Source organism: Myotis lucifugus, unplaced genomic scaffold, assembly GCF_000147115.1.
Source record: "Myotis lucifugus unplaced genomic scaffold, Myoluc2.0 scaffold_1811, whole genome shotgun sequence".
Lineage (NCBI taxonomy): Eukaryota > Metazoa > Chordata > Mammalia > Chiroptera > Vespertilionidae > Myotis > Myotis lucifugus.
Window position 1 is genome coordinate 1 of NW_005872859.1, and position 25,311 is coordinate 25,311.

The 25,311-nt window shown below is 46.7% G+C and overlaps 1 protein-coding gene and 3 long non-coding RNA genes across 4 annotated transcripts; all 4 read right to left on the minus strand.

Moving 5' to 3' along the window:
- Positions 1-722: 722 nt before the first annotated feature.
- Positions 723-4,592, minus strand: LOC106695608. Its single transcript, XR_002827588.1, has 4 exons — positions 4,511-4,592; positions 3,640-3,710; positions 1,477-1,615; positions 723-805 (listed from the first exon to the last, which is right to left on the minus strand). It is a non-coding gene; the product is annotated as an uncharacterized LOC106695608 (long non-coding RNA).
- A 7,379-nt stretch (positions 4,593-11,971) lies between these two features.
- LOC111824500 lies at positions 11,972-12,849 on the minus strand. The gene is made up of 2 exons (XR_002827589.1): positions 12,769-12,849; positions 11,972-12,163 (listed from the first exon to the last, which is right to left on the minus strand). It is a non-coding gene; the product is annotated as an uncharacterized LOC111824500 (long non-coding RNA).
- Positions 12,850-12,980: 131 nt separating this feature from the next.
- Positions 12,981-21,490, minus strand: LOC106695609 (BPI fold-containing family A member 2-like). The gene is made up of 7 exons (XM_023748789.1): positions 21,482-21,490; positions 19,919-20,076; positions 19,141-19,248; positions 17,660-17,812; positions 14,834-14,915; positions 13,582-13,788; positions 12,981-12,992 (listed from the first exon to the last, which is right to left on the minus strand). The coding sequence occupies exons 1-7, from the start codon at positions 21,488-21,490 to the stop codon at positions 12,981-12,983; spliced, it is 729 nt and encodes a 242-aa protein (XP_023604557.1).
- A 591-nt stretch (positions 21,491-22,081) lies between these two features.
- Positions 22,082-23,074, minus strand: LOC111824501. The gene is made up of 2 exons (XR_002827590.1): positions 22,973-23,074; positions 22,082-22,178 (listed from the first exon to the last, which is right to left on the minus strand). It is a non-coding gene; the product is annotated as an uncharacterized LOC111824501 (long non-coding RNA).
- Between the last annotated feature and the right edge of the window lie 2,237 nt (positions 23,075-25,311).

Here is a 25,311-nt window from a genome sequence, read left to right on the forward strand (position 1 = left end):
GTTAAGCAAAAAAAAACAACACCCAAAACTCATGGAAACAGATAACAGTATCTGTTATCTGTTATCAGAGGGAAAGGGGCTTCGGGGAGGCAGAAGAGAGTAAAGAGGGGATAAATGGTGATGGAAGGAGACTAGACTTTGGATGGTGAGCGTACCATGCAATGTGCAGATGATGTATTGTAGAATTGTATACTTGAAACCTATATAATTTTATTGGCCAATGTAACCCCAATAAGTTCAATAAAAAATAAATTAAAAAAATAAAATTTCATTTTTCACATATGCCCTTTATTACAAGCTATACACTATTATATGCATTTATCTGTAATGGTCACTGCTATTTAAAGAGAATCTTGAGAGACAAAATAATGCTAGAGAAAATTTTGCCAAAGACTTGTTAATGTTTGACCTATTTATTTTTGCAAATTTTACTATTAGATAAATGTTATAATTCCAGAAATATATTTAATGGAGAATTCTTTTAAGAGAGACTTGGTTATGGCCAAAGTTTATTAGAACTTTTTAAAGGTTAGGATTTTAGAGCTAGAAAAGCTCCCTTATTTACAGATGGGGAAACCGAGGCCCAAGGCCACTAAGTGGTGTGGAAAAGTGCCTGGTTCTAGCTTGGAGGACCATTGGCTGTGCTGCACTGCCCCCCACCCCCCGCCTCAATTCCCAGCTTCTAATGCATACTCACAGGGTCAAGGAGACATCAGCAGATGTGGGGAACCTCAGTTGAACGCCTTGGCCATCAGGAGTTGGTTCGGCTTTGAAATTCAAGATGTGGACATTACTGATTTTCAACCTGTGCGACAACCAGAATTCACCCTTGTCATTCCTCATGACAGCCATTTGCTGAGCTCTTCTCTCTGCAGCATGATGCTGAGCATTTGGGCCTCATCAGCCTTGCCTATTTTGGTCTTTCCCATAGCCCTCCTCAGAGGTTGATTGTCTCCATTCTATGGCGTGGCACACTGAGGACCAGCAGCTGTGATTCCCCCAAGATACCAAGGAAGAGCAATTGCCTGAGCCAGAATTTGAACTCACAACTCTTTGACTCCAAAATTCTTTGTGTGGAGCCAGCGGGCATGGATTTCAGTATCCTCTCTCCTGAGGGGATTTGAAAGTTTATTCTCAGCTGTATTTAGAGAGGAGAGTCTCATTCCCTGGAAAAGGGAATCCAGGCACCAGCAAACAGGTGGAGGTGAGAGTGAAGAGAACCTTCCCCCTGACCCTGAAATTACAGGATGTGGAAGCTGAAACTCATGTGATGCTCAGATTGGTCATGTGGCCCTGCCTCTAATTTACTCAGGCTCTGGTGGGCCTGGCCTCAGACCACGTGGGCTCTGTGGGAAGAACAAGTTGTGTTGCCTTTCTGCCTTTAACATGAAATTTACACCCCTCCCCAAAAGACATGCATTTTCCCCTCCCTTTTTTTTTTTCAGCAACGATCTCCACCAGGAAGCACCAACTCACCCCAAAGCAATGCTCTCAATTGTTTTAGAAAGGGCATCATTCAACACAACTTTAGTTTGGTAGAACTTGTCCTGGATGGCTTGCCACCGATTGGTATCCCGAAGCAGGTTCAAGTCCTCCTTCAGGTTCTGAAGAATACCTGGCAAAAACAATTGCTATTTAGTGTTATGTACCACTTATGAAGCTGCTACTATGCACCAGGTACTAGAAAAGACTGCCTGTGTTATTTCCTTTAATCTTCATAACAACTCAATGAGGTAGATATCGACAGTATCTGGATTTTACAGATGAGGAAATAAGAATGAAAAGTTTAAGAAACATGCCTGAAGACATACAGCTACAGAGCCCCTCTTCCTTCCATGCTGTCTTCATACTAATATATACTCATTTTTAATCAACAAACCAACCAAGCAATTGACCAGGCAATTGATAAGGATTATACACCTGCTTCTAGTAGTGATGGGCGGGGGTGGGGGGTGTCTATTGCTCTAAATGAGATGTCTACATAAGTTTGAAAAAGTAGGTCAATAAACAAAGATATGGAAAATCTAGAATTAAGGAAAAAATATGACTTCAACCTATAAAAGTGACAAATTGGAATCCCAGGATGAGAGCTTTGCAGCAGGCCCAGAGAGCAATAATTCACACAGGAGCAGGATGACAAAGTGTCTTAATAGGAGGTCCCTAGTGAAAAGAGGGATTAATAGAATAAATGACATGGCAGATGTAGAATGCAGTATATGAGAAGAATTAAGGATATGTGTGCAAAATATTTCAAGTGAAAAACAGCAAGGCAATTACTAACTCAAGGAAAAACAAAAGAATGTACTGGAGGAGGTATGTAATCATAGTACTTCAACTTGGCTATGCAATGGACAGTATCTACCTGGTTACAATGATGCAAACAAAAAATGCCAACATAAATAAAACTATGGAGCTAAGGAGACTGAACTTGGGGTGGTGAATACACAGTACAGTGTACAGATGATGTGTTGTGGAATTGTGCACCTGAAACCTGTATAACCCCAATCAAGAAATAAAATAAATAAATAAAACTATGTCTGGTCTTAGGTGACCTTAACTCAGACACTTCTGTTTCTGAGCTTAGTTTTCTCAGCAGTGAAATTAAAGATGGGGTCCCTTCCATATCTTTGAAAATTGCCTGACAGTATTTGAAAGGCAGTCATTTACAGAAGTGACTAACTCCTATAAAAATGTTTGTCAATGTGCTGTTAACTTTCCAGAAAATAAAAAGAAAGCCAAGTTCTTTTGAGAAATCAGAATTAAAAGGAGATTCAATTAACTATAAAAATAGGCATATAGCTACCTATGGTAGGTGGAGTTAATACAAATCAATAAGAAAAGTAAACAACCCAACAGACTAATATGCTAAGGATATGAACAAAATACTTAAGTTAAAATATATAAAAAGATTAAAATATGAAAAAAATGAGTGGATTCTTTTATAATTAGAGAACTTTAAAGTGAAAGGCGTTAGAGTCTTTCATCTTATGAGTCTGGCAAAACATTTAAGTTGTCCATACCAGGGCCATCAAGGGAATAGAGTGAAATATCCTTTGAACTTTTGAAATCTCGCTTTTAGGAACTTATGCTATGTATAGACTAGAAACATGATATAATATGTACAAGGATATTCATTTAAGCATTGCTTGTTTATAGAAAAAAATTAATGGCCTGGCCAGAGTGGTTCAGTGGTTGAGTATCGACCTATGAACCAGGAGGTCACAGTTCCATTCCAGGTTGGGACACATGCCTGGGTTGTGGGCTCAATTCCCTGTAGGATGCATGCAGGAGGCAGCCAATCAATGATTCTCTCTCATCATTGATGTTTCTATCTCTCTCTCCCTCTTCCTTCCTCTCTGAAATCAATAAAAATTTTAATAAATAAGTAAGTAAGTAAGTAAGTAAGTTAGTAAATGAGCCAGGAAGTGACTAACCACCTTTCCTAGTAAACCATCCCTAAAGGGCAGCCCCTGGTGGCAGCCCCTGGAAATGCAGCATAATGTTTAGGAAACAGGTTCTGGGTGCCGCCTATCATCACCCTTACTGACTCACATTTAATGTCCCTAAGTCTATTATCAATAGCAGGTCTCAGGCCGTCTACAATGTTACCCACGCCTTTGCCAAGTGAGTGAATAATACCTGCTGAGGTCCCAGAGATCAGGCCACACAAGAGAACAAGTTTCCAAAGCTGAAACATCTTGTGCTGACACCTGGACATTCATAGGAGAAACAGGAGTGAGAATTACCCAGAGGGAAAAGGAGTTTTCAATGAGCAGCCCCCCTCTTTCACTTAACATTCCTTTAAGATAGAGGTGGCTGTCTCCTGTTTTACAGATGGGCAGCCCAGCTCAGAAAGCTAGAGCAACTTGCCCAGAAACACACAGCCAGTGAGTGGACCAGCTGCAATTTGAGAAGTCACACTTGACTACAAATTCATGATCTTTACAAAAGGGTTTCTGCCATATGCTGGCTTCTTTGCCTGGAACATCTGTCCTCTTCTTTGCATTTTTAACCTATTGTCTCTCTGGCTTCAGTAAGACATCGTGTCCTCTAGGGAGCCTGCTGTAGGCCCCTCCCCAGAGTCTAGGTTAGGGAGCTTCACCCCACCGTTTCTTCTGCATTCGTTCTCTGATCAGAGTCCTGGGTGCCAATTACCTGATGACCTGTCTGCCTCTATCACCAGCCTGTGAACTCTTTAGACGAGGAATGGTGACATTTCCCTGTCAAATCCTCAGCCCCCATAAAGTCCCTGTAGTCAGGACCGTTCAACGAATAACTCTTTGCCGAATAAAAGTATGAACAAATAAATGGGCGCTATCTCATGACCCTGCATTGCCCATCAGTTTGACACTCTATCTATCTATCTATCTATCTATCTATCTATCTATCTCTTAATTTTCTATATTCAACATATTAGCGAATCCAAGCTGTCTTAGTCCTCTGTCTCTAGCCCCCAAAGCCTTCTGAAGACCATTGTGTGGGGTGTGGTCAGAGGAAGCCCACCACTCACGGGTTTGGAGGAGGATGATCGCGAATCCTTGTTCTCCTGCACGGTCTCCTGGGATTCTTCTGGGTGGTGGTGGCCCTTATATTGGTAGCCACAGAATGGGAGGCTGCCCATGGAAGCAAGTCCTGTTTCTGGGGCCATCTGAGGAGACGCCAAAGAAAATAACAACCCCTGTCCGGGATGAGCAGAGAGACTTCCAACCCAAAGTCCACCCAGGATGCTGGGATTGACATGTGTGGCTTTGGGAGGACTTTCTGCCAAGACTAAGACCAGGCTCTCATGGAGTCTCCAGCTGCCAAGACGATGGCCTTTGTGAGTGGGGGGTAAGGTGAAGACTGAGAATAGACAAATTAGAGAATTTGCTGGTGGGGAATCTATAGTGATCATCAGCCTATTTCTGTCATCATTTGGAAACTGAGGCTCAGAGAGGGGAAGTAACCAGCCTGAGGTCACCCAGCAAGACAAGGACAAAAATGAGACCAGAATTGTGGTCCACAGAAGGTCAGGGTCAGCAACCAGAAAGGCCACTCTACCCAATCCTCTGGCGCCCAAGTGCTTTCATGGTGGAGCCAGCCTCGGTTCAAATGTTTGCAATGATGGGGAGCTCACTACCTCTTAAGATTGCCTGTTCCATCTAGTTAGAGTTTCTCCTGAGAGTGAACAAAATCTGCCTCCCGTTACCCCCATGTGTGGGCAACAGTGCAGCCCAGAAAGGTTAAGCACCGCGCCTGAGGTGGCACAGCCAGTGTCAGGAGACACACCCACCAGCCTCACCCCTGGAGCACTTGCTCCATCCACTCTCCTCTCAATGCAGCAGCAGGTGTGTCACTCAGCTTAAACCCAAGTCCTACCGTGCCCTACAGGAGCCTGTGTCATCTGGTCACTGTCTCTCCAAACTCATCTCCTACCTGTCCCTGCTGGCCCCTACCTCTCTTCCTTCTATTCCAGAAGGTTCTGACCTCTTTCCTGCTTTGGGCTTTGCATAAGCCATTCTCTCTGCCCATGACTCTCCTCTCCAGCTGCTCCCAGCTCTTGATGTCACCTCTTCAGAACCGCTCTCACTGCCCACATGAGGTGGCGCCTCCCCATTATCACCACCTCAGCTCCTTGATTGCTTCTTTCACAGAACATCACCACAATTTCATTTTTTAAAATATGTATTTTAAAAAATATATTTTATTGATTTTTTACAGAGAGGAAGGGAGAGAGATAGAGAGTTAGAAACATCGATGAGAGAGAAACATCGATCAGCTGCCTCCTGCACATCTACTGGGGATGTGCCCGCAACCCAGGTACATGCCCTTGACTGGAATCGAACCTGGGACCCTTCAGTCCGCAGACCGACGCTCTATCCACTGAGCCAAACCGGTTTCAGCTAAAATATGTTTTTATTGATTTTTGAGCGAGATGAAGGGAGAGGGAGATAGAAGCATCAGTGAGAGAGAAATGTCCATGGGCTGCCTCCTGCAAGCTGCCTACTACCCGGGCATGTGCCCTGACCGGGAATCAAACCTGCGACCTCTTGTTCCATGGGACGACACTCAACCAACTGAGCCACACCAACCAGGCCACAATGTGATTTTGTTAAAAAACGTGTTCATTGCCCTCAGCAAATTGTTACCACCCTGTGCTCTGAGGCTTTCCTCAAATGTGGGTTTCAAAGGCTCTGACCTGTCTCTAGAATGCTCTAAACCTTTCCCTGGGGCATCCGATAAGACCAGGCCCTACCTGGGAAGGTGGCAAGATCCCCATCACCTGAGATGCTCAGAAATTGGAGGAGGTGACTACTGGCTCTTGTGGGACGTGGCCTGACTGTAAACCGTGATCCTAAATTTCCTTGGTCTATTGTTGAAAGACCATTGTTGCATTTTTTAGTTTCTTCTACCTGAGTCTAGCTGCCCCACATGGATATCTTTCCCTCGGGTTTCCTATCTCTTTCCTTTCCTCCCCCTCCCCACCTCCCAAGACCCCAACTACGCCTGGCTGGCCATGGCCGGGCTGCAGAGACTTGCGCTAGGTGCTGATTCTCAGCATGAACCACACCTGGACCACAGCCAGCTTTCCCCATGCCATTGGCCACCTTGCACGGCCAAGCTCTGAGGTGACAGTAACTTGTCTCCTGGGTGTGGGGCTAGGGCAGTGGTTCTCAACCTTCCTAATGCCGCGACCCTTTAATACAGTTCCTCATGTTGTGGTGACCCCCAATTTCATTGTTACAAATTGAACATAATTAAAGCATAGCGATTAATCACAAACACAATATGCAATTATATATGTGTTTTCCGATGGTCTTAGGCGACCCCTGTGAAAGGGTCGTTCGACCCCCAAAGGGGTCGCGACCCACGGGTTGAGAACCGCTGGGCTAGTGGATGGCACAAAGGCAGGAGGGTGAGCACAGGAGCCTGAACTCTCATATGCAGCTCACAGATGCTGCTAAGGAGCCATAGTCTCAGGGACCCCCATCCCCCCAGCACACACGAAGACAGGACTTTGCCACACCCTTGAGGGCCCCTCTCTGCTAAAGCATTTGGGGGCCCCCAAGTCTGACCTACACTAGACTACATCTCCCAAAGTGGGGAGAAACCATACCCCCTTCTTCCCGCAGTCCTCCAGATCCTACTCCCAATAGTGTGTGTACAACTCTTAAATAAGCGTGTATATGCCTACACATATGTATGTGTGCATGTCCACACACATACAGCACACATGTGCATACGTGCACATGTGCATGACAGTGCAAGCTAGACTCAGATGAAGATGCATCTGCTGCCTAAAGGAGCAGAACTTTGTACAGAATCATGGAGACCAGGTTGCCACTCTTCTGAATGAAAGAGCTCACTACCAGCAAAGGTGGATTTGGGTCTCTCCAGATTGCTGGTTCTGCTTTGTTTTTCTTTTTCCTCTTAGAGACTTTAGACACAGTTATCTAAAGCCCACTAGAAAACAAAGCCAATACTAAGGGAATGAGAAAAGATATCATTTGCGTGCCCGGATCTAGCTGTGCCTGAAGTCGTATATACCCCAGACTTTTCAGGTCAAATACATTTCTCCCCCGCCCCCTTTTTTCGTTTTTGCTCAGGCCCTTATGAATTGAATTCCTGCCGCTGAAACCCACAACAGTCCTCACTCGTGGTTTTGAACATTCACTGGGCCTCCTCCCTCCTGGTGGCTGCCGGAGAGTCACACACGACACTCGAAATATCACAGACAGCAAAGCCAGAGGAGCGCTGAGAGTTCTTCGGTGTAACCTCCTTGCTGGGAAGTCTGGGGAGCCTGTGGCCTGGAGAAGGCGAAGGAATCATCCAAGGCCGCACAGTGACCTCAAACCCCACTTCCTTTCCTCTTTTATTGCATATCTTGTAGTTTTGTTGGGATTTTTTACTCTAGGTCCGTGGTCGGCAAGCCGTGGTTCGAGAGCCACATGCGGCTCTTTGGCCCCTTCAGTGTGCCTCTTCCACAAAATACCACGTGTGGGCGCGCGTACAGTATGATTGAAACTCGTGGCCCATGCGCAGAAGTCGGTTTTCGGCCTGGGGGAGTCTATTTTGAAGAAGTACTGTTGATATTGGGCTCTGTTGACTAATGAGTTTGCCGACCACTGCTTTAGGTGATAACCCTAAAAAAAATTACACATCATGACCTACGAAGATTGCTTAAAATACAGGAGCTTGAGCCCCATCCCTAGGTAATTTGGGTCAGGTGTTCCGGGAACCCGAGTGGCCGGTGTCCAGTTTCTCGGCATTGCTGACCAGAAACGGGAATGACTGTACCAGATGACTCAAGGGTGCCTTCTACCCTCGTTTCTATGAGCCGTGACCCCCACCCCAATCTCTGAACCCCAGCTCAGCCCAGCCCATCACAATCTCCCAAAGTCCATAGTTCACGTTACGTTTCACTCTCGGTGTTGTACATTCAATGGGTTTGGACAAATGTGTAACGACATGTATCTGCCGTTAGAGTATCATAGAGAGTAGTCTCACTGCCCTATAAATCCTCTGTGCTCTGCTTATTCACCCCTCCCTCATTCCTCACTCCTCCTCCCTGCAACCACCAATCTTTTCACTGTCTCACAGTTTGGCCTTTTCCAGAATGCCACATAGTTGGAATCATATAGTATGTAGCCTTTTTACATTGGCTTCTTTTATTAGTAATATGCATTTAAAAATATATATTTTTATTGATTTCAGAGAGGAAGGAAGAGAGAGAGATAGAAACATCAATGATGAGAATCATTAATTGGCTGTCTCCTGCACAACCCCACTGGGGATGGAGCCCACAACGGAGGCATGTGCCCTGACGGGGAATAGAACTGTGACCTTCTGGTTCATAGATTGAAGCTCAACCACTGAGCCACTACAGCTGGGCAGTAACATGCATTTAAGGTTCCTCTCTGTCAGTTCATGACTCAATGGCTCATTTCTTTATAGTGCTGAATAATATGCCGTTGCCTGCATGGACCACAGTTTATTTATCCATACACTTATTGAAGGGCATCTTGGCTGCTCTGAGTTTTGACAATTATGAAAAAAGCTCCACAAACCTCTGTGTGCAGGCTTTTTGTGTAGACATTTTCAACTTCTTTGAGCAATACCAATTGCTGGGTCGTGTGGTAACATTATCTGGAAGTTTCCATAACATTATGATATCCGGATCCATAGGTACTGTTGTCAGTGGCTCCCATTAGTAGCCACGCCTGCAGGCAGAGGGTCAGGTGGGTAGGCAAGCGATTACAGGACCAAAGAGACAAATGTTGACTTTGCCTGCCAGCCTTGGATAGGAACCAAAGAGAATCACTTTGTTCCCTCTCTGGGACCAAAGGGGAGGCCTTGCTCCTTTTGCTTGAAATGCCTTCCCCTCCCTTCTCTCCTCGTCATCCTTTCAATTTCAGCTCAATTGGCACCTTCTCTAGGAAGCCTTCCCTGACTGCCCTTTACCTTCGGACTGGGGCAGAGCCTCTGCTCTGAGTATTTTTCTCAGCACTGTGAGTGTGTGTGTGTGTGTGTGTGTGTGTGTGTGTGTGTGGGTATGTGTGTCTTCCTATAGGCAGCTGTGGGCGTCTGTGACAGGTGCAGGTCCTGCTTCCTCTCTCCCAACCCCTTCCACAGGTGTGGCAAATCATAGGAACACAACTCCTGCTGCACTGGGTTGGACAGGTACTGCTTCAGCCACTCCTAAACTGCCCAGGGCACAGCCTGACTTAGCTAGATATTTAACCACATTTATACTTTTTAAAAATGCATTTTTTCCGTGCTTAAACATCAACACAGAAATGCATCACCCCCACAAACAAACTTTTGTCAAATTTCAGTATCCCTTTTCAATGTTTTCCCCAGTTTCAGTTGTTTGCATTATTGTGATTCACCAAGTTATAAAACACAGTATTTCCAATTTTTTTGCCACCACCTCCAAGAAGTCCTCAACCATCTTGGAGGTTGGGTTGAGTGGGTGAGGAGCTAGTCTGGGCAGTGCCAGGCTCACAACGGGGGATGCTTCCTCCCTTCTTCACCTTGTCCCCTTTCCCCTTCATGGGCCCCATCCGTCCCTGGAGGGGGTGAGTGGCCTTGGCCGCACCTATGCTACATCCTAGCTTTACTAATCTAGGAGCCTTGCATTGGGTCCATCTGTCTCAAATGTCAAGTATCTGGCCCTAGTTAACAGAAAATAATGACTAGTCTTCTATACACCCTCAATCCCGGGATGTTAGCATTTTCCTGTTCACCCACCCACTCAGCTGTTCTGAAAATGGTGTTACCGTCCAGAAAAGCTTCACCCATTCATTCACCCCACATGGGTGGTGCCTGTACTGCATCTGGTTCTTCTCTAGGCTCTGGGGCTGCTGAGCAGAGGAAGATCTCTGCCCTCAAGGATCTCACAGGCCAGTGTTTCTCAACCTTCTGGCCTTTTAAATACAGTTCCTCATGTTGTGACCCAACCATAAAATTATTTTTGTTGCTGCTTCATAACTGTAATGTTACTACTGTTATGAATCATAATGTAAATGTCTGATATGCAGGATGGTCTTAGGCTACTCCTGTGAAAGGGTTGTGCGACTGCCAAAGGGGTCGCGACCCACAGGTTGAGAACCGCTGTCACAGGCTCATGGGGCAGACAGATGAATTGAGTAAGAAGGTGAGAACCATGGTAATGAGAACTAACGCATCCTGAACACACTCTCTGAATTGGACAGCGATGACCAGGGAACTTGGTTGGACCTGTAAGTTGGGAAGCACGGTGTCTTTTTTTAGGGAGCATTGAGGAGAGGCCCCCACTTGCCTGAGCAGAGTCTTGCAGCTGAGGAGAATTTAGCGAGCTGGAGCTGGAGGGGAAAGGTGCCCAGTGGATGGAACCGTGTGGACAAAGGCTTGCCACTGACTCGGATTGGTTGCTGCCCAGTCAAATGGGGATAAGAAGGGTGTTTTGGTATTAGGGGGTGGTGAGGAATTCATGAGGTCCCCTGTGCCAGCAAAGGCAGCCCTCCACGATGGTGGTGGTCTTAGCATACGCAGTGATACTGTCCCAACCACGTCCAGGCGCAGCCTGGGGACAGCTGAGTTCTGGGGCATGAATGGAGGGGCCTTGGGTGGAGAGAGGAGCTGGTCTCCATGGGACAATGGAACACCGCTGGAGCCCTGGCCTCACCAGGCAGGCAGGGCTTTTGTGCAGCTTGCCAGGTGGGCGCACAGGCTCTCGGGGGTGGCGATAGGAGAGATGGGTGAGCTCTGGGGGCTGGAGACCTTGGGCGCTCTCAGGCACTGCTTGAAGAGATCTCGGCTCCAGTGGAGCCCTCGCCCTTCCAAAGACATGGGTGGGCAGGCCGGCACGTGGCCCAGGCCTCTGAGCTCCTGAGTCCAGTCAGACCAGGTATCCCCTGATTCTCCACAAGTCCTCTCAGGGCCCCTGACCGGGAATGAAGAAAAGCACCAGGTGGGTTAGTGCCCAGAATGTGACTGTCCTATTTCCACTGCCTTCCTAGTCCAGAGTAAGTGCTCACTATATACCCGCTGAATGTGAATAGATGAAGCAAGCGTTCTACCACTGCCACAGACTGGCTGTGTGACTTTAGGTCAGTTTCTTGCTCTCTGTGCCTCAGTATCCCTATTTGTAAAACCAGAAGTTGGGCTGGATAATCACAGATGTCCCTTCCAGTTCTTTTTCTAAAAATAAATTTTTATTGATTTCAGAGAGGAAGGGGGAGATAGTGAAAGAGACTGAAACATCAATGATGAGAGAAAATCACTGATCGGCTATCTCCTGCACGCCCCCCACCAGAGCTCGAGCCCACCACCCAGGCATGTGCCCTTGACCAGAAGCAAACCTGGGACCCTTCAGTCCCCAGGCCAACACTCTAACCACTGAGCAAAACCAGCTAGGGCCCTTCCAGTTCTTGACCCAGGTCTCTGCTGCCCTGCTTGCACCTCCCTCCCCAAATCCCAACTGGAAGGAATGCAACGTGTCACACGGGAGGATGCAGAAGTGGCTTTTATTGCTGGGGAAGGGGGGCGGGTGATGGGCATAGACTGCTGTCTCAACTGTGAAGGCAAGGAGTGGCTGAGAGGGTTTCTTCTGGTCTCAGGCTTTCAGTCCAGTTGGATGGTGGCAGCATCTTCCCAGGGGGAGATACTGCAAGGAAACATGGTCAAGCAACTGGAAATTAATCTGGAATGAGACCACAAGGAGTTAGTTAGGCCATTGACAGCAAAAGGACCCTTGTGGCACCTGCTCTTCACCACACACTACTGCCCAGGCTCTTTCTCACAATACCTTGCAGGGCCTAAGGCCTTGGAGAGGGGACTGGCACCTGTGGTTTGGGGTCTTTCTCTGGCCTCCTTATCCCCTCACTCTGCCCTCCTCTCACCTTAGGAACAGTGGCAGATGTAAAGAGACTGACCAGAGCCCAGGACTAGAGTCAGGGTTCAGGGCTTTGTAAATAATCAAGATCATGGATCAGTCTGAGGTCAGGATCAGGGCTCAATCTGTGATTAATTTTAGGGCTTAATAACTGGGGCCAAAGCTCAGCCTGTGACTAGGATCCAGGCTCAGTCGAGGTATGTGAGTAAGGACTGGGATTTAGAGTATGACCAGGATCATGGCTCAGCTTGGGACTAGGGTCAAGGCTCAGTCTAAGACCAAGATCAGCAAGATTAGGACTCAGTCTGCTGCAAGAGAAACTAGGGAACCCAATCCTGGCTTTGGCTTCACCATTGTCCCCTAAGGAGGAGCCTCATCCTCCGTTAGCATGGGCCACAGAGCCTGACCCTCACCAGCTGGGGGCATCACAGCAGTCCACCTCATCTGCCCTCTTCAGGCATTGGCTGGCACATCGGCTCCCTGCTGACCGTTATCTGGAGAAACAAAACCAATAGGAAGCTTCATTCTCCACCAAATAGAAAACAGATCCCAGTGACTATCACTCTTCAGTGGGTCAGCCTGACAGCGATGGGACCTCAGGCATGTCACTCCACCTCTCTGAGCCTCAATTGTTCATCTGTAAAATGGGTACAATGAGGGTACCGCTCCCACAGGCTGTTTTGGGGATCCAATGAGATGGTGCATGCAGAGCACAGAGGGATTGCCCAAAGAACTGGACCTGTGGCTATTTCATGGAAAGGCCACCTCCAGGACCCTGACACATTCACTTGATCCATTTCTACTGCTCCAGTCTCCCCAGCAACCCCAGACGTGCCTGAAGATCCAAAAGCTAAAGAAAGCCCCCAGTGGCTGGAGGAGAAACCCCAGCTCCTCATAAGAAGAGAAAGAGAAGGGAACGTGTTGATTAGCAGTGTCTGCTGAACATCAGGCTCTTTGTGCTTTTTCTTTTAATCCACTCACCAACCCCACAATGGATGCAATCGTGTTTTCCCAGGAGAAACAGAGGCTGAGAGAGGCAGAGCCACTTGACCAAGGCCCCACAGTTACTAAGTAGCAGAGCCAGGATTTGAACTCAGATCTGGCCCATGCTCTTCCTCACATCATTCTGCCAGGCAGCATCTGTGGGTTTTCCAAGGGATGATAGTAGAGAGACCCCAGAGGCCCACAGAACCCCTTCCATTCTGCAAGGATTCCTCCAGCCACACTCTCCCAGCTGACTTAGGAGTGGGTCCTTCTGCTTCTCCAGGGGCCCCTGACCAGACCTGCCTGTGGGGCGGGCTCAGAGCTGCATGCCTGCCCTGGGAAGGCTGCACAGGGAACACCTCTGCTTCCCAGGGGTGTGACTTACTGAAGACATTTTCAACAAGCTGCGGATTCACGGTGCCGATGAAGATACGCAGCATTGGGCACATCTGAGGGGGAGAGAGGGAGGGAGAAGAGGTGGGGAAGGAGAAAAAAGGATGGATTCATTATCAGCGGGGCACAAACTGCCGGCCACCCACGGAGAGGCTCGTCAGATGGGATCTTAGAACCTTAGGATTCTAGGACACTGGAAAGCGAGAAGTCCAACATCAGAGCACCATCGGATGCTAGATCCCACCAACTACCACCTTCAATCCCAGAGCCTTAAGAGTCTAGAGTGTTCACACCCCAGACTCCTACATTCTTAGAAACCTTGAAGTTTGGAACCCTGGAATTTTAGAGTGAAATGGGGCCCTTGGAACCCTACAGCAGTGTTTCTCCTGATTTTGTGTGCAGTTCCCTGGGGATCTGTATAAATGAAAATTCCAGTTCTGCAGGCCTGGGGTGGGGCCTGAGAGTCTGCACTTGTAGCGAGGCCTGTGCTGCAGCTGGAGGACCGCACAGTGAGTGGCGCGGTTCCAGCCCCGGGATTTGCCCTTCGTCGACCAAGATTCCTAGGCCCTTTCTGGAATGACTAATTCAGAGTCTCTGGAACTTTGGGCACGTGCTACATACAGTTTTTATGATGCACAGGAATCCTGCACATGGTACATATGGTTTTGAATGATGTGCAAATAAAATACCTATTTTATTATAGGTCTGTGTTTATTTTTTAAATTAATTATATTATAAGTGATATTAATTTTTATGAATGGCAGGGATATGAAGTTTTCTTTTAAAAACAAGTGTATTTAAATAAATTTAAGTAAGTGGAGTTGTGTCCGTTAAAGGAACACATTAGCTACAAACACATTATTCGAACATGGATATGACAAATAGCTCAAGTTTGGGACCCAGTGATTTCAGCTGATGTCAGGCCTCTGCTCCCCCTCCCACACCTCCCAAGCCCAGTAAAGAGGAGCCGGTTCCAGCTGACAGCCCAGTGAGAAGATTGCACCTCAGAAGGAGCGGGGCCCAGAGAGCACAGCTGGGACTGTAAATGTGCACTGCCCCCCACCAGGCCTGACTCTGGGCCCCCAGGAGTGGAGGACTCACCTGGTTCTGCACCAGGAAGGACACAGTGTCGCTCAGGCTGCTGCTTATGGTGCCTGAGAGCTTGTTGACCAGTGTGCTGTGTCTGGAAAAGAGAGAGAAGTAATAAATCATGCTCGAGTGGGCAGAGCTGCCAAGCAGCGGGCAGCGGGGAGAGGGTGGGAGATGGCAGAGCACCTTGAAGGCAGGGAAACAAACCCCAGGGACACTAAGGTGCCTTTCTAAGCACAGACAGAGCCTCCCTCTATCCAGGGGAATCCTCACTTATAATCCCACTAGAGGCCCGGTGCACGAATTTGTGCACAGTGGGGTCCCTCTGGGTGACCTGCAGGGATTGGGCTGAAACCCACAGTCCAACGCTGCCTGCAGCTCCTACCTGCCACTCCTGCTCATCCTGGCCCCACTGTGCCTGCCCCAGGCTCGCACCCAATCAGTCCCTATTGGGAGAGGCTCGTGCTGCTGCAGCAGCGCTTGCCAGCCATGAGCCCTATGTCTGGCGTCTTCCTAAGGGGAGTGGCCTGCAGGATCTGGCTGAAACCGGCTCTCCGACATCCCACAAGGGGCCCCGGATTGCAAGAGGGCGCAGGCCAGGCCGAGGGACCCTATCAGTGCACAATCGGGGCCAGGGAGGGACACAGGAGGTTGGCCAGCTGGGGAGGGACCGCGGGAGGGCTCCAGAGCGTGTCCGGCCTGTCTCACTCAATCCTGATTGGCCAGACCCCAGCAGCAAGCTAACCTACAGGTTGGAGCATCTGCACCCTGGTGGTCAGTGCACATCATAGCGAATGGTTGAACAGCCTTAGCATATCATTAGCATATGATGCTTTGATTGGCTGTTTGGTTGTTCTGCCATTCGGTCTATTTGCATATTACCCCTCTTTTATATAGGATGTCTGACCAGCGACTCCCCCCAATGCCTCATGAGAATCTCATCACAACCCCCTTCATTCAACAAATATTATAGCACAGCAACGATGTCCAAGGACCAAGCTAGACTGGGACATAGGATGAGCAAAGCACAAACAGCTCTTAAGCTGGTACCCAAACATTAAACAAGTCTTGCTAAGGCTGGCTCCTTCCCACCTTCCCACCTCCTCAGGGCAGCCCCCTCTGACTACTCCCCTAAGGAAGGGCTTTGTATTATGGTTCCCTGATAAGTGTGCTGCTCTGCCCAGGGCTTATGCCATCTGACATCTTCCTTGAGAGCTCTTTATTAAGGGGCTGAATGCTCGCCTATCTGCCTTTCCATCCGGACAAAAAGCACAACAGCAGGGTCCTTGTCTGTTCTCATCAGTAAGTTCTCCAGAGCTCAGAACACTGCCTGTCTGGCACATAGTAGGTGCTCAAGACACTATTAAGCTGAAAGAATGAATGAAGTAAACATACAATTAAATGTATGATGACAACTTGTGATAAGTACTCTGAAGGGTGGGAGTAGGCACTTTTGAGAGGAGGAAACCTGTTTTAGATGCTGAAGGATGAGAGTCCATTGAGGTGAGATTGGGAGGCGAGGGGTGGGGGCGGGGAAGGGGAGGAGGTAGCGAGGACAGCCCTGCACAGGTCTGGAGCTGGGAAAGAGGGACAGAGCAAAGTCCAGTGTGTTTGCCAGGAGAGAACAAGGAGAGAGTGAAGTGAGATGAGGGTGGGGCCGGTCAGGCAGAGCCTACATGGCCATGGGGAGGGTTTGGGATTCCATCCAAAGCAGAAAGAAAAGCCCTGAGAGGATTTGGAGCAGCAGAGTGGGAAGCCATTCTATAGATTTGGACACTGAGACCCAGAGGCAGGAGGAATTCCCTGGGGCTACAGGCAAAGCAGTGTCCAGCAGGGCTCAGAGCTCTGAATTGCATCCCAGCTTTTCCAACTAACATAGGCCCTTGGAGCCTTTGTTTGGCTTTAGGGGGTCTTTAGGCAACCTGTGCTCAGATCCCCTGGTGGAGGTAGGGTGGATTGACCCTCTTCCCTGCCAAAGCCAACCTGCTCCAGTCCTCAACTTCCAGAGCATTTCTCCTGTCCCAGCCACGTCCAGGTCACCCATTCTCCCTTAACCCTCTTCCAGGGACCAAACCTGCTCTTTCAATCACACAGTTTAAGATGTAGATTTTGTGGATTAACAGGGATCAGTGATTTAAGTGGATAGGATTAAATTCTCAAGATCTCATTTCAGGAATTTTCCAGAAGGTGGAGAACAATTTGGAGACAATCTGAAATTAGAGCCCATGGTGGACATTTCCTCCTCTTCCTCCTCCCAACCAGAGGCAAGAAGGTAAATACAACTGATGCTGATGCTGATGACCATGATTGAGATAACAATGAAGGGGTAATTCTTCAAGAAGACATAGCAATCCTAAATATGCACGCCCCTAACTACCGAGCTTCAAAAAGCAAGAACCAAAACTCTGCTAGAGCTGAAAGGGGAAGTAAGCAAATTCATGATTCTAGTTGGAGAGGTCAACACTCCTGCCTCAGTCATCATGGGGAGAACAAGGGGACACAAAATCAGCATGGATGCTATTCTTACCGAGAGCTTAGTGTGTGCCAGGCTCTATGCTAAACACTTGTATTTTATCATTTCGTCAGCTCAGCAGCCTATACGTAGGCATTACTGTCATCTTCAGTTTCCATATATGAAAACCGGGGCTCAGAGAGGTTAAGTCGATGGCAAAGTTACAAGTTAGTGACAAAGCTGGTATTTGAACCAAGGCCTGTCTGACTGCAGAGCCTAAACCCTTTTTCACCACATTGTGCCATCTCCCAGGGGCAGGAAGAGGCTGAAATTAGGGTCCTTCGCTCCTCTGAGAGCCCACCTCACTTGAGATGGATGGGACTTACTCGCCCAACAAGGTGAATGAGATGCTGTCTGGGTCGCTGGCGCAATCTGTCAAGACCACTCTGGAGTCACCACTCTTGGGATCAGTTTCAACTTCGACAGTAGCCAGGAGGTCCAAGGAAACGTTCAGTTGGACTGCCTGCCCAACGAGAGGCCTGCAGACAATGAGACTCACAGTGAGAAGACGTCTAGAAGACCTTTCACATCGCCCACTCGGTTCCTCCACCTGTGCGGACACTATTCAGGATATCTATGGAGAATGTCATCATTGTCCACATTCTTTATGGGATATAACATATTTGCATTAGGGCTTCTTCTCCTGGTCTCCAAGGTTTGGTTCCTATGAAAATTTTATATAGCAGCACACTAATAATTAAATAATAATAATAATAGGTAACATTTATTGAGCACAAATTATGTTAGGCACTTTTAGAAGGTATTTTAACTGGATTAATCCATCTAATTATTACAGCAATACCATAAGGGAAACTACTATTATTATTATTGCTATTTCAGAATGAGGAAGCATTGATATAGAGAGGTTAAGTAACTATCCTAAGATCTCATAGCTAATGCATGATGAATTGACAGTGTACTCAATTTATAAAGATTTATCCACATCTATTTCTTTTAAAGTAATTAATATACTTTAAAATTATATTTTTCTACCATGTGGTTTCATGTATTTGTGGATTGTAATGAAAAAAATAAACAAGATAGAAACAGATTCATAGAACAGACTGCCTGTCAGAGGGAAGGGGGCTTGAGGGTTGGGTAATATAGGTGAAGGGATTAAGCAAAAAAAAAACAACACCCAAAACTCATGGAAACAGATAACAGTATCTGTTATCTGTTATCAGAGGGAAAGGGGCTTCGGGGAGGCAGAAGAGAGTAAAGAGGGGATAAATGGTGTTGGAAGGAGACTAGACTTTGGATGGTGAGCGTACCATGCAATGTGCAGATGATGTATTGTAGAATTGTATACTTGAAACCTATATAATTTTATTGGCCAATGTAACCCCAATAAGTTCAATAAAAAATAAATTAAAAAAATAAAATTTTATTTTTCACATATTCCCTTTATTATAAGCTATACACTATTATATGCATTTATCTGTAATGGTCACTGCTATTTAAAGAGAATCTTGAGAGACAAAATAATGCTAGAGAAAATTTTGCCAAAGACTCGTTAATGTTTGACCTATTTATTTTTGCAAATTTTACTATTAGATAAATGTTATAATTCCAGAAATATATTTAATGGAGAATTCTTTTAAGGGAGACTTGGTTATGGCCAAAGTTTATTAGAACTTTTTAAAGGTTAGGATTTTAGAGCTAGAAAAGCTCCCTTATTTACAGATGGGGAAACCGAGGCCCAAGGCCACTAAGTGGTGTGGAAAAGTGCCTGGTTCTAGCTTGGAGGACCATTGGCTGTGCTGCACTGCCCCCCTGCCCCAATTCCCAGCTTCTAATGCATACTCACAGGGTCAAGGAGACATCAGCAGATGTGGGGAACCTCAGTTGAACGCCTTGGCCATCAGGAGTTGGTTCGGCTTTGAAATTCAAGATGTGGACATTACTGATTTTCAACCTGTGCAACAACCAGAATTCACCCTTGTCATTCCTCATGACAGCCATTTGCTGAGCTCTTCTCTCTGCAGCATGATGCTGAGCATTTGGGCCTCATCAGCCTTGCCTATTTTGGTCTTTCCCATAGCCCTCCTCAGAGGTTGATTGTCTCCATTCTATGGCGTGGCACACTGAGGACCAGCAGCTGTGATTCCCCCAAGATACCAAGGAAGAGCAATCGCCTGAGCCAGAATTTGAACTCACAACTCTTTGACTCCAAAATTCTATGTGTGGAGCCAGCGGGCGTGGATTTCAGTTTCCTCTCTCCTGAGGGGATTTGAAAGTTTATTCTCAGCTGCATTTAGAGAGGAGAGTCTCATTCCCTGGAAAAGGGAATCCAGGCACCAGCAAACAGGTGGAGGTGAGAGTGAAGAGAACCTTCCCCCTGACCCTGAAATTACAGGATGTGGAAGCTGAAACTCATGTGATGCTCAGATTGGTCATGTGGCCCTGCCTCTAATTTACTCAGGCTCTGGTGGGCCTGGCCTCAGACCACGTGGGCTCTGTGGGAAGAACAAGTTGTGTTGCCTTTCTGCCTTTAACCTGAAATTTACACCCCTCCCCAAAAGACATGTATTTTCCCCTCCCTTTTTTTTTTGAGCAACGATCTCCACCAGGAAGCACCAACTCACCCCAAAGCGTGGCCCCCTTTAAATATTTTAGAAAGGGCATCATTCAACACAACTTGAGTTTCGTAGAACTTGTCCTGGATGGCTTGCCACCTATTGGTATCCCGAAGCAGGTTCAAGTCCTCCTTCAGGTCCTGAGGAATACCTGGCAAAAACAATTGCTATTTAGTGTTATGTACCACTTATGAAGCTGCTACTATGCACCAGGTACTAGAAAAGACTGCCTGTGTTATTTCCTTTAATCTTCATAACAACTCAATGAGGTAGATATCGACAGTATCTGGATTTTACAGATGAGGAAATAAGAATGAAAAGTTTAAGAAACATGCCTGAAGACATACAGCTACAGAGCCCCTCTTCCTTCCATGCTGTTTTCATACTAATATATACTCATTTTTAATCACTCATTTTTAATCAACAAACCAACCAAGCAATTGACCAGGCAATTGATAAGGATTATACACCTGCTTCTAGTAGTGATGGGCGGGGGGGCGGGGGGTGTCTATTGCTCTAAATGAGATGTCTACATAAGTTTGAAAAAGTAGGTCAATAAACAAAGATATGGAAAATCTAGAATTAAGGAAAAAATATGACTTCAACCTATAAAAGTGACAAATTGGAATCCCAGGATGAGAGCTTTGCAGCAGGCCCAGAGAGCAATAATTCACACAGGAGCAGGATGACAAAGTGTCTTAATAGGAGGTCCCTAGTGAAAAGAGGGATTAATAGAATAAATGACATGGCAGATGTAGAATGCAGTATATGAGAAGAATTAAGGATATGTGTGCAAAATATTTCAAGTGAAAAACAGCAAGGCAATTACTAACTCAAGGAAAAACAAAAGAATGTAGTGGAGAAGGTATGTAATCATAGTACTTCAACTTGGCTATGCAATGGACAGTATCTACCTGGTTACAATGATGCAAACAAAAAATGCCAACATAAATAAAACTATGGAGCTAAGGAGACTGAACTTGGGGTGGTGAACACACAGTACAGTGTACAGATGATGTGTTGTGGAATTGTGCACCTGAAACCTGTATAACCCCAATCAAGAAATAAAATAAATAAATAAAACTATGTCTGGTCTTAGGTGACCTTAACTCAGACACTTCTGTTTCTGAGCTTAGTTTTCTCAGCAGTGAAATTAAAGATGGGGGTCCCTTCCATATCTTTGAAAATTGCCTGACAGTATTTGAAAGGCAGTCATTTACAGAAGTGACTAACTCCTATAAACATGTTTGTCAATGTGCTGTTAATTTTCCAGAAAATAAAAAGAAAGCCAAGTTCTTTTGAGAAATCAGAATTAAAAGGAGATTCAATTAACTATAAAAATAGGCATATAGCTACCTATGCTAGGTGGAGTTAATACAAATCAATAAGAAAAGTAAACAACCCAACAGACTAATATGCTAAGGATATGAACAAAATACTTAAGTTAAAATATATAAAAAGATTAAAATATGAAAAAATGAGTGGATTCTTTTATAATTAGAGAACTTTAAAGTGAAAGGCGTTAGAGTCTTTCGTCATATGAGTCTGGCAAAACATTTAAGTTGTCCATACCAGTGCCATCAAGGGAATAGAGTGAAATATCCTTTGAACTTTTGAAATCTCGCTTTTAGGAACTTATGCTATGTATAGACTAGAAACATGATATAATATGTACAAGAATATTCATTTAAGCATTGCTTGTTTATAGAAAAAATTAATGGCCTGGCCAGAGTGGTTCAGTGGTTGAGTATCGACCTATGAACCAGGAGGTCACAGTTCCATTCCAGGTTGGGACACATGCCTGGGTTGTGGGCTCAATTCCCTGTAGGATGCATGCAGGAGGCAGCCAATTGATGATTCTTTCTTATCATTGATGTTTCTATCTCTCTCTCCCTCTTCCTTCCTCTCTGAAATCAATAAAAATTTTAATAAATAAGTAAGTAAGTAAGTAAGTAAGTAAGTAAGTAAGTAAATGAGCCAGGAAGTGACTAACCACCTTTCCTAGTGAACCATCCCTAAAGGGCAGCCCCTGGTGGCAGCCCCTGGAAATGCAGCATAATGTTTAGGAAACAGGTTCTGGGTGCCGCCTATCAGCACCCTTACTGACTCACATTTAATGTCCCTAAGTCTATTATCAATAGCAGGTCTCAGGCCGTCTACAATGTTACCCACGCCTTTGCCAAGTGAGTGAATAATACCTGCTGAGGTCCCAGAGATCAGGCCACACAAGAGAACAAGTTTCCAAAGCTGAAACATCTTGTGCTGACACCTGGACATTCATAGGAGGAACAGGAGTGAGAATTACCCAGAGGGAAAAGGAGTTTTCAATGAGCAGCCCCCCTCTTTCACTTAACATTCCTTTAAGATAGAGGTGGCTGTCTCCTGTTTTACAGATGGGCAGCCCAGCTCAGAAAGCTAGAGCAACTTGCCCAGAAACACACAGCCAGTGAGTGGACCAGCTGCAATTTGAGAAGTCACACTTGACTACAAATTCATGATCTTTACAAAAGGGTTTCTGCCATATGCTGGCTTCTTTGCCTGGAACATCTGTCCTCTTCTTTGCATTTTTAACCTATTGTCTCTCTGGCTTCAGTAAGACATCGTGTCCTCTAGGGAGCCTACTGTAGGCCCCTCTCCAGAGTCTAGGTTAGGGAGCTTCACCCCACCGTCTCTTCTGCATTCGTTCTCTGATCAGAGTCCTGGGTGCCAATTACCTGATGACCTGTCTGCCTCTATCACCAGCCTGTGAACTCTTTAGACGAGGAACGGTGACATTTCCCTGTCAAATCCTCAGCCCCCATAAAATCCCTATAGTCAGGACCGTTCAACGAATAACTCTTTGCCCAATAAAAGTATGAACAAATAAATGGGCGCTATATCATGACCCTGCATTGCCCATCAGTTTGACACTTCTCTGAGTGTAATTATCTATCTATCTATCTCTTAATTTGCTATATTCAACATATTAGCGAATCCAAGCTGTCCTAGTCCTCTGTCTCTAGCCCCCAAAGCCTTCTGAAGACCACCCTGTGGGGTGTGGTCAGAGGCAAGCCCACCACTCACAGGTTTGGAGGAGGATGATCGCGAATCCTTGTTCTCCTGCACGGTCTCCTGGGATTCTTCTGGGTGGTGGTGGCCCTTATATTGGTAGCCACAGAATGGGAGGCTGCGCATGGAAGCAAGTCCTGTTTCCGGGGCCATCTTAGGAGACGCCAAAGAAAATAACAACCCCTGTCCGGGATGAGCAGAGAGACTTCCAACCCAAAGTCCACCCAGGATGCTGGGATTGACATGTGTGGCTTTGGGAGGACTTTCTGCCAAGACTAAGACCAGGCTCTCATGGAGTCTCCAGCTGCCAAGACGATGGCCTTTGTGAGTGGGGGGTAAGGTGAAGACTGAGAATAGACAAATTAGAGAATTTGCTGGTGGGGAATCTATAGTGATCATCAGCCTATTTCTGTCATCATTTGGAAACTGAGGCTAGAGAGGGGAAGTAACCAGCCTGAGGTCACCCAGCAAGACAAGGACAAAAATGAGACCAGAATTGTGGTCCACAGAAGGTCAGGGTCAGCAACCAGAAAGGCCACTCTACCCAATCCTCTGGCGCCCAAGTGCTTTCATGGTGGAGCCAGCCTCGGTTCAAATGTTTGCAATGATGGGGAGCTCACTACCTCTTAAGATTGCCTGTTCCATCTAGTTAGAGTTTCTCCTGAGAGTGAACAAAATCTGCCTCCTGTTACCCCCATGTGTGGGCAACAGTGCAGCCCAGAAAGGTTAAGCACCGCACCTGAGGTGGCACAGCCAGTGTCAGGAGACACACCCACCAGCCTCACCCCTGGAGCACTTGCTCCATCCACTCTCCTCTCAATGCAGCAGCAGGTGTGTCACTCAGCTTAAACCCAAAGTCCTACCGTGCCCTACAGGAGCCTGTGTCATCTGGTCACTGTCTCTCCAAACTCATCTCCTACCTGTCCCTGCTGGCCCCTACCTCTCTTCCTTCTATTCCAGAAGGTTCTGACCTCTTTCCTGCTTTGGGCTTTGCATAAGCCATTCTCTCTGCCCATGACTCTCCTCTCCAGCTGCTCCCAGCTCTTGATGTCACCTCTTCAGAACCCCTCTCACTGCCCACATGAGGTGGCGCCTCTCCATTATCACCACCTCAGCTCCTTGATTGCTTCTTTCACAGAACATCACCACAATTTCATTTTTTAAAATACGTTTTTTTAAAAATATATTTTATTGATTTTTTACAGAGAGGAAGGGAGAGAGATAGAGAGTTAGAAACATCGAAGAGAGAAACATCGATCAGCTGCCTCCTGCACATCTCCTACTGGGGATGTGCCCGCAACCCAGGTACATGCCCTTGACCGGAATCGAACCTGGGACCCTTCAGTCCGCAGACCGACGCTCTATCCACTGAGCCAAACCGGTTTCAGCTAAAATATGTTTTTATTGATTTTTGAGCGAGATGAAGGGAGAGGGAGATAGAAGCATCAGTGAGAGAGAAATGTCCATGGGCTGCCTCCTGCAAGCTGCCTACTACCCGGGCATGTGCCCTGACCGGGAATCAAACCTGCGACCTCTTGTTCCATGGGACGACACTCAACCAACTGAGCCACACCAACCAGGCCACAATGTGATTTTGTTAAAAAACGTGTTCATTGCCCTCAGCAAATTGTTACCACCCTGTGCTCTGAGGCTTTCCTCAAATGTGGGTTTCAAAGGCTCTGACCTGTCTCTAGAATGCTCTAAACCTTTCTCTGGGGCATCCGATAAGACCAGGCCCTACCTGGGAAGGTGGCAAGATCCCCATCACCTGAGATGCTCAGAAAGTGGACGAGGTGACTACTGGCTCTTGTGGGACGTGGCCTGACTGTAAACCGTGATCCTACATTTCCTTGGTCTATTGTTGAAAGACCATTGTTGCATTTTTTAGTTTCTTCTACCTGAGTCTAGCTGCCCCACATGGATATCTTTCCCTCGGGTTTCCTATCTCTTTCCTTTCCTCCCCCTCCCCACCTCCCAAGACCCCAACTACGCCTGGCTGGCCATGGCCGGGCTGCAGAGACTTGCGCTAGGTGCTGATTCTCAGCATGAACCACACCTAGACCACAGCCAGCTTTCCCCATGACATTGGCCACCTTGCACGGCCAAGCTCTGAGGTGACAGTAACTTGTCTCCTGGGTGTGGGGCTAGGCCAGTGGTCGGCAAACTCATTAGTCAACAGAGCCAAATATCAACAGTACAACGATTGAAATTTGAGAGCCAAATTTTTTAAACTTAAACTATATAGGTAGGTAAATTGTTATTAACTTAATTAGGGTACTCCTAAGCTGGCCTTTGCTAAAAACGTCCTCAATCTGATTGACGTACGTTCGCTGAGGTTGACCCCTTTCAACTCT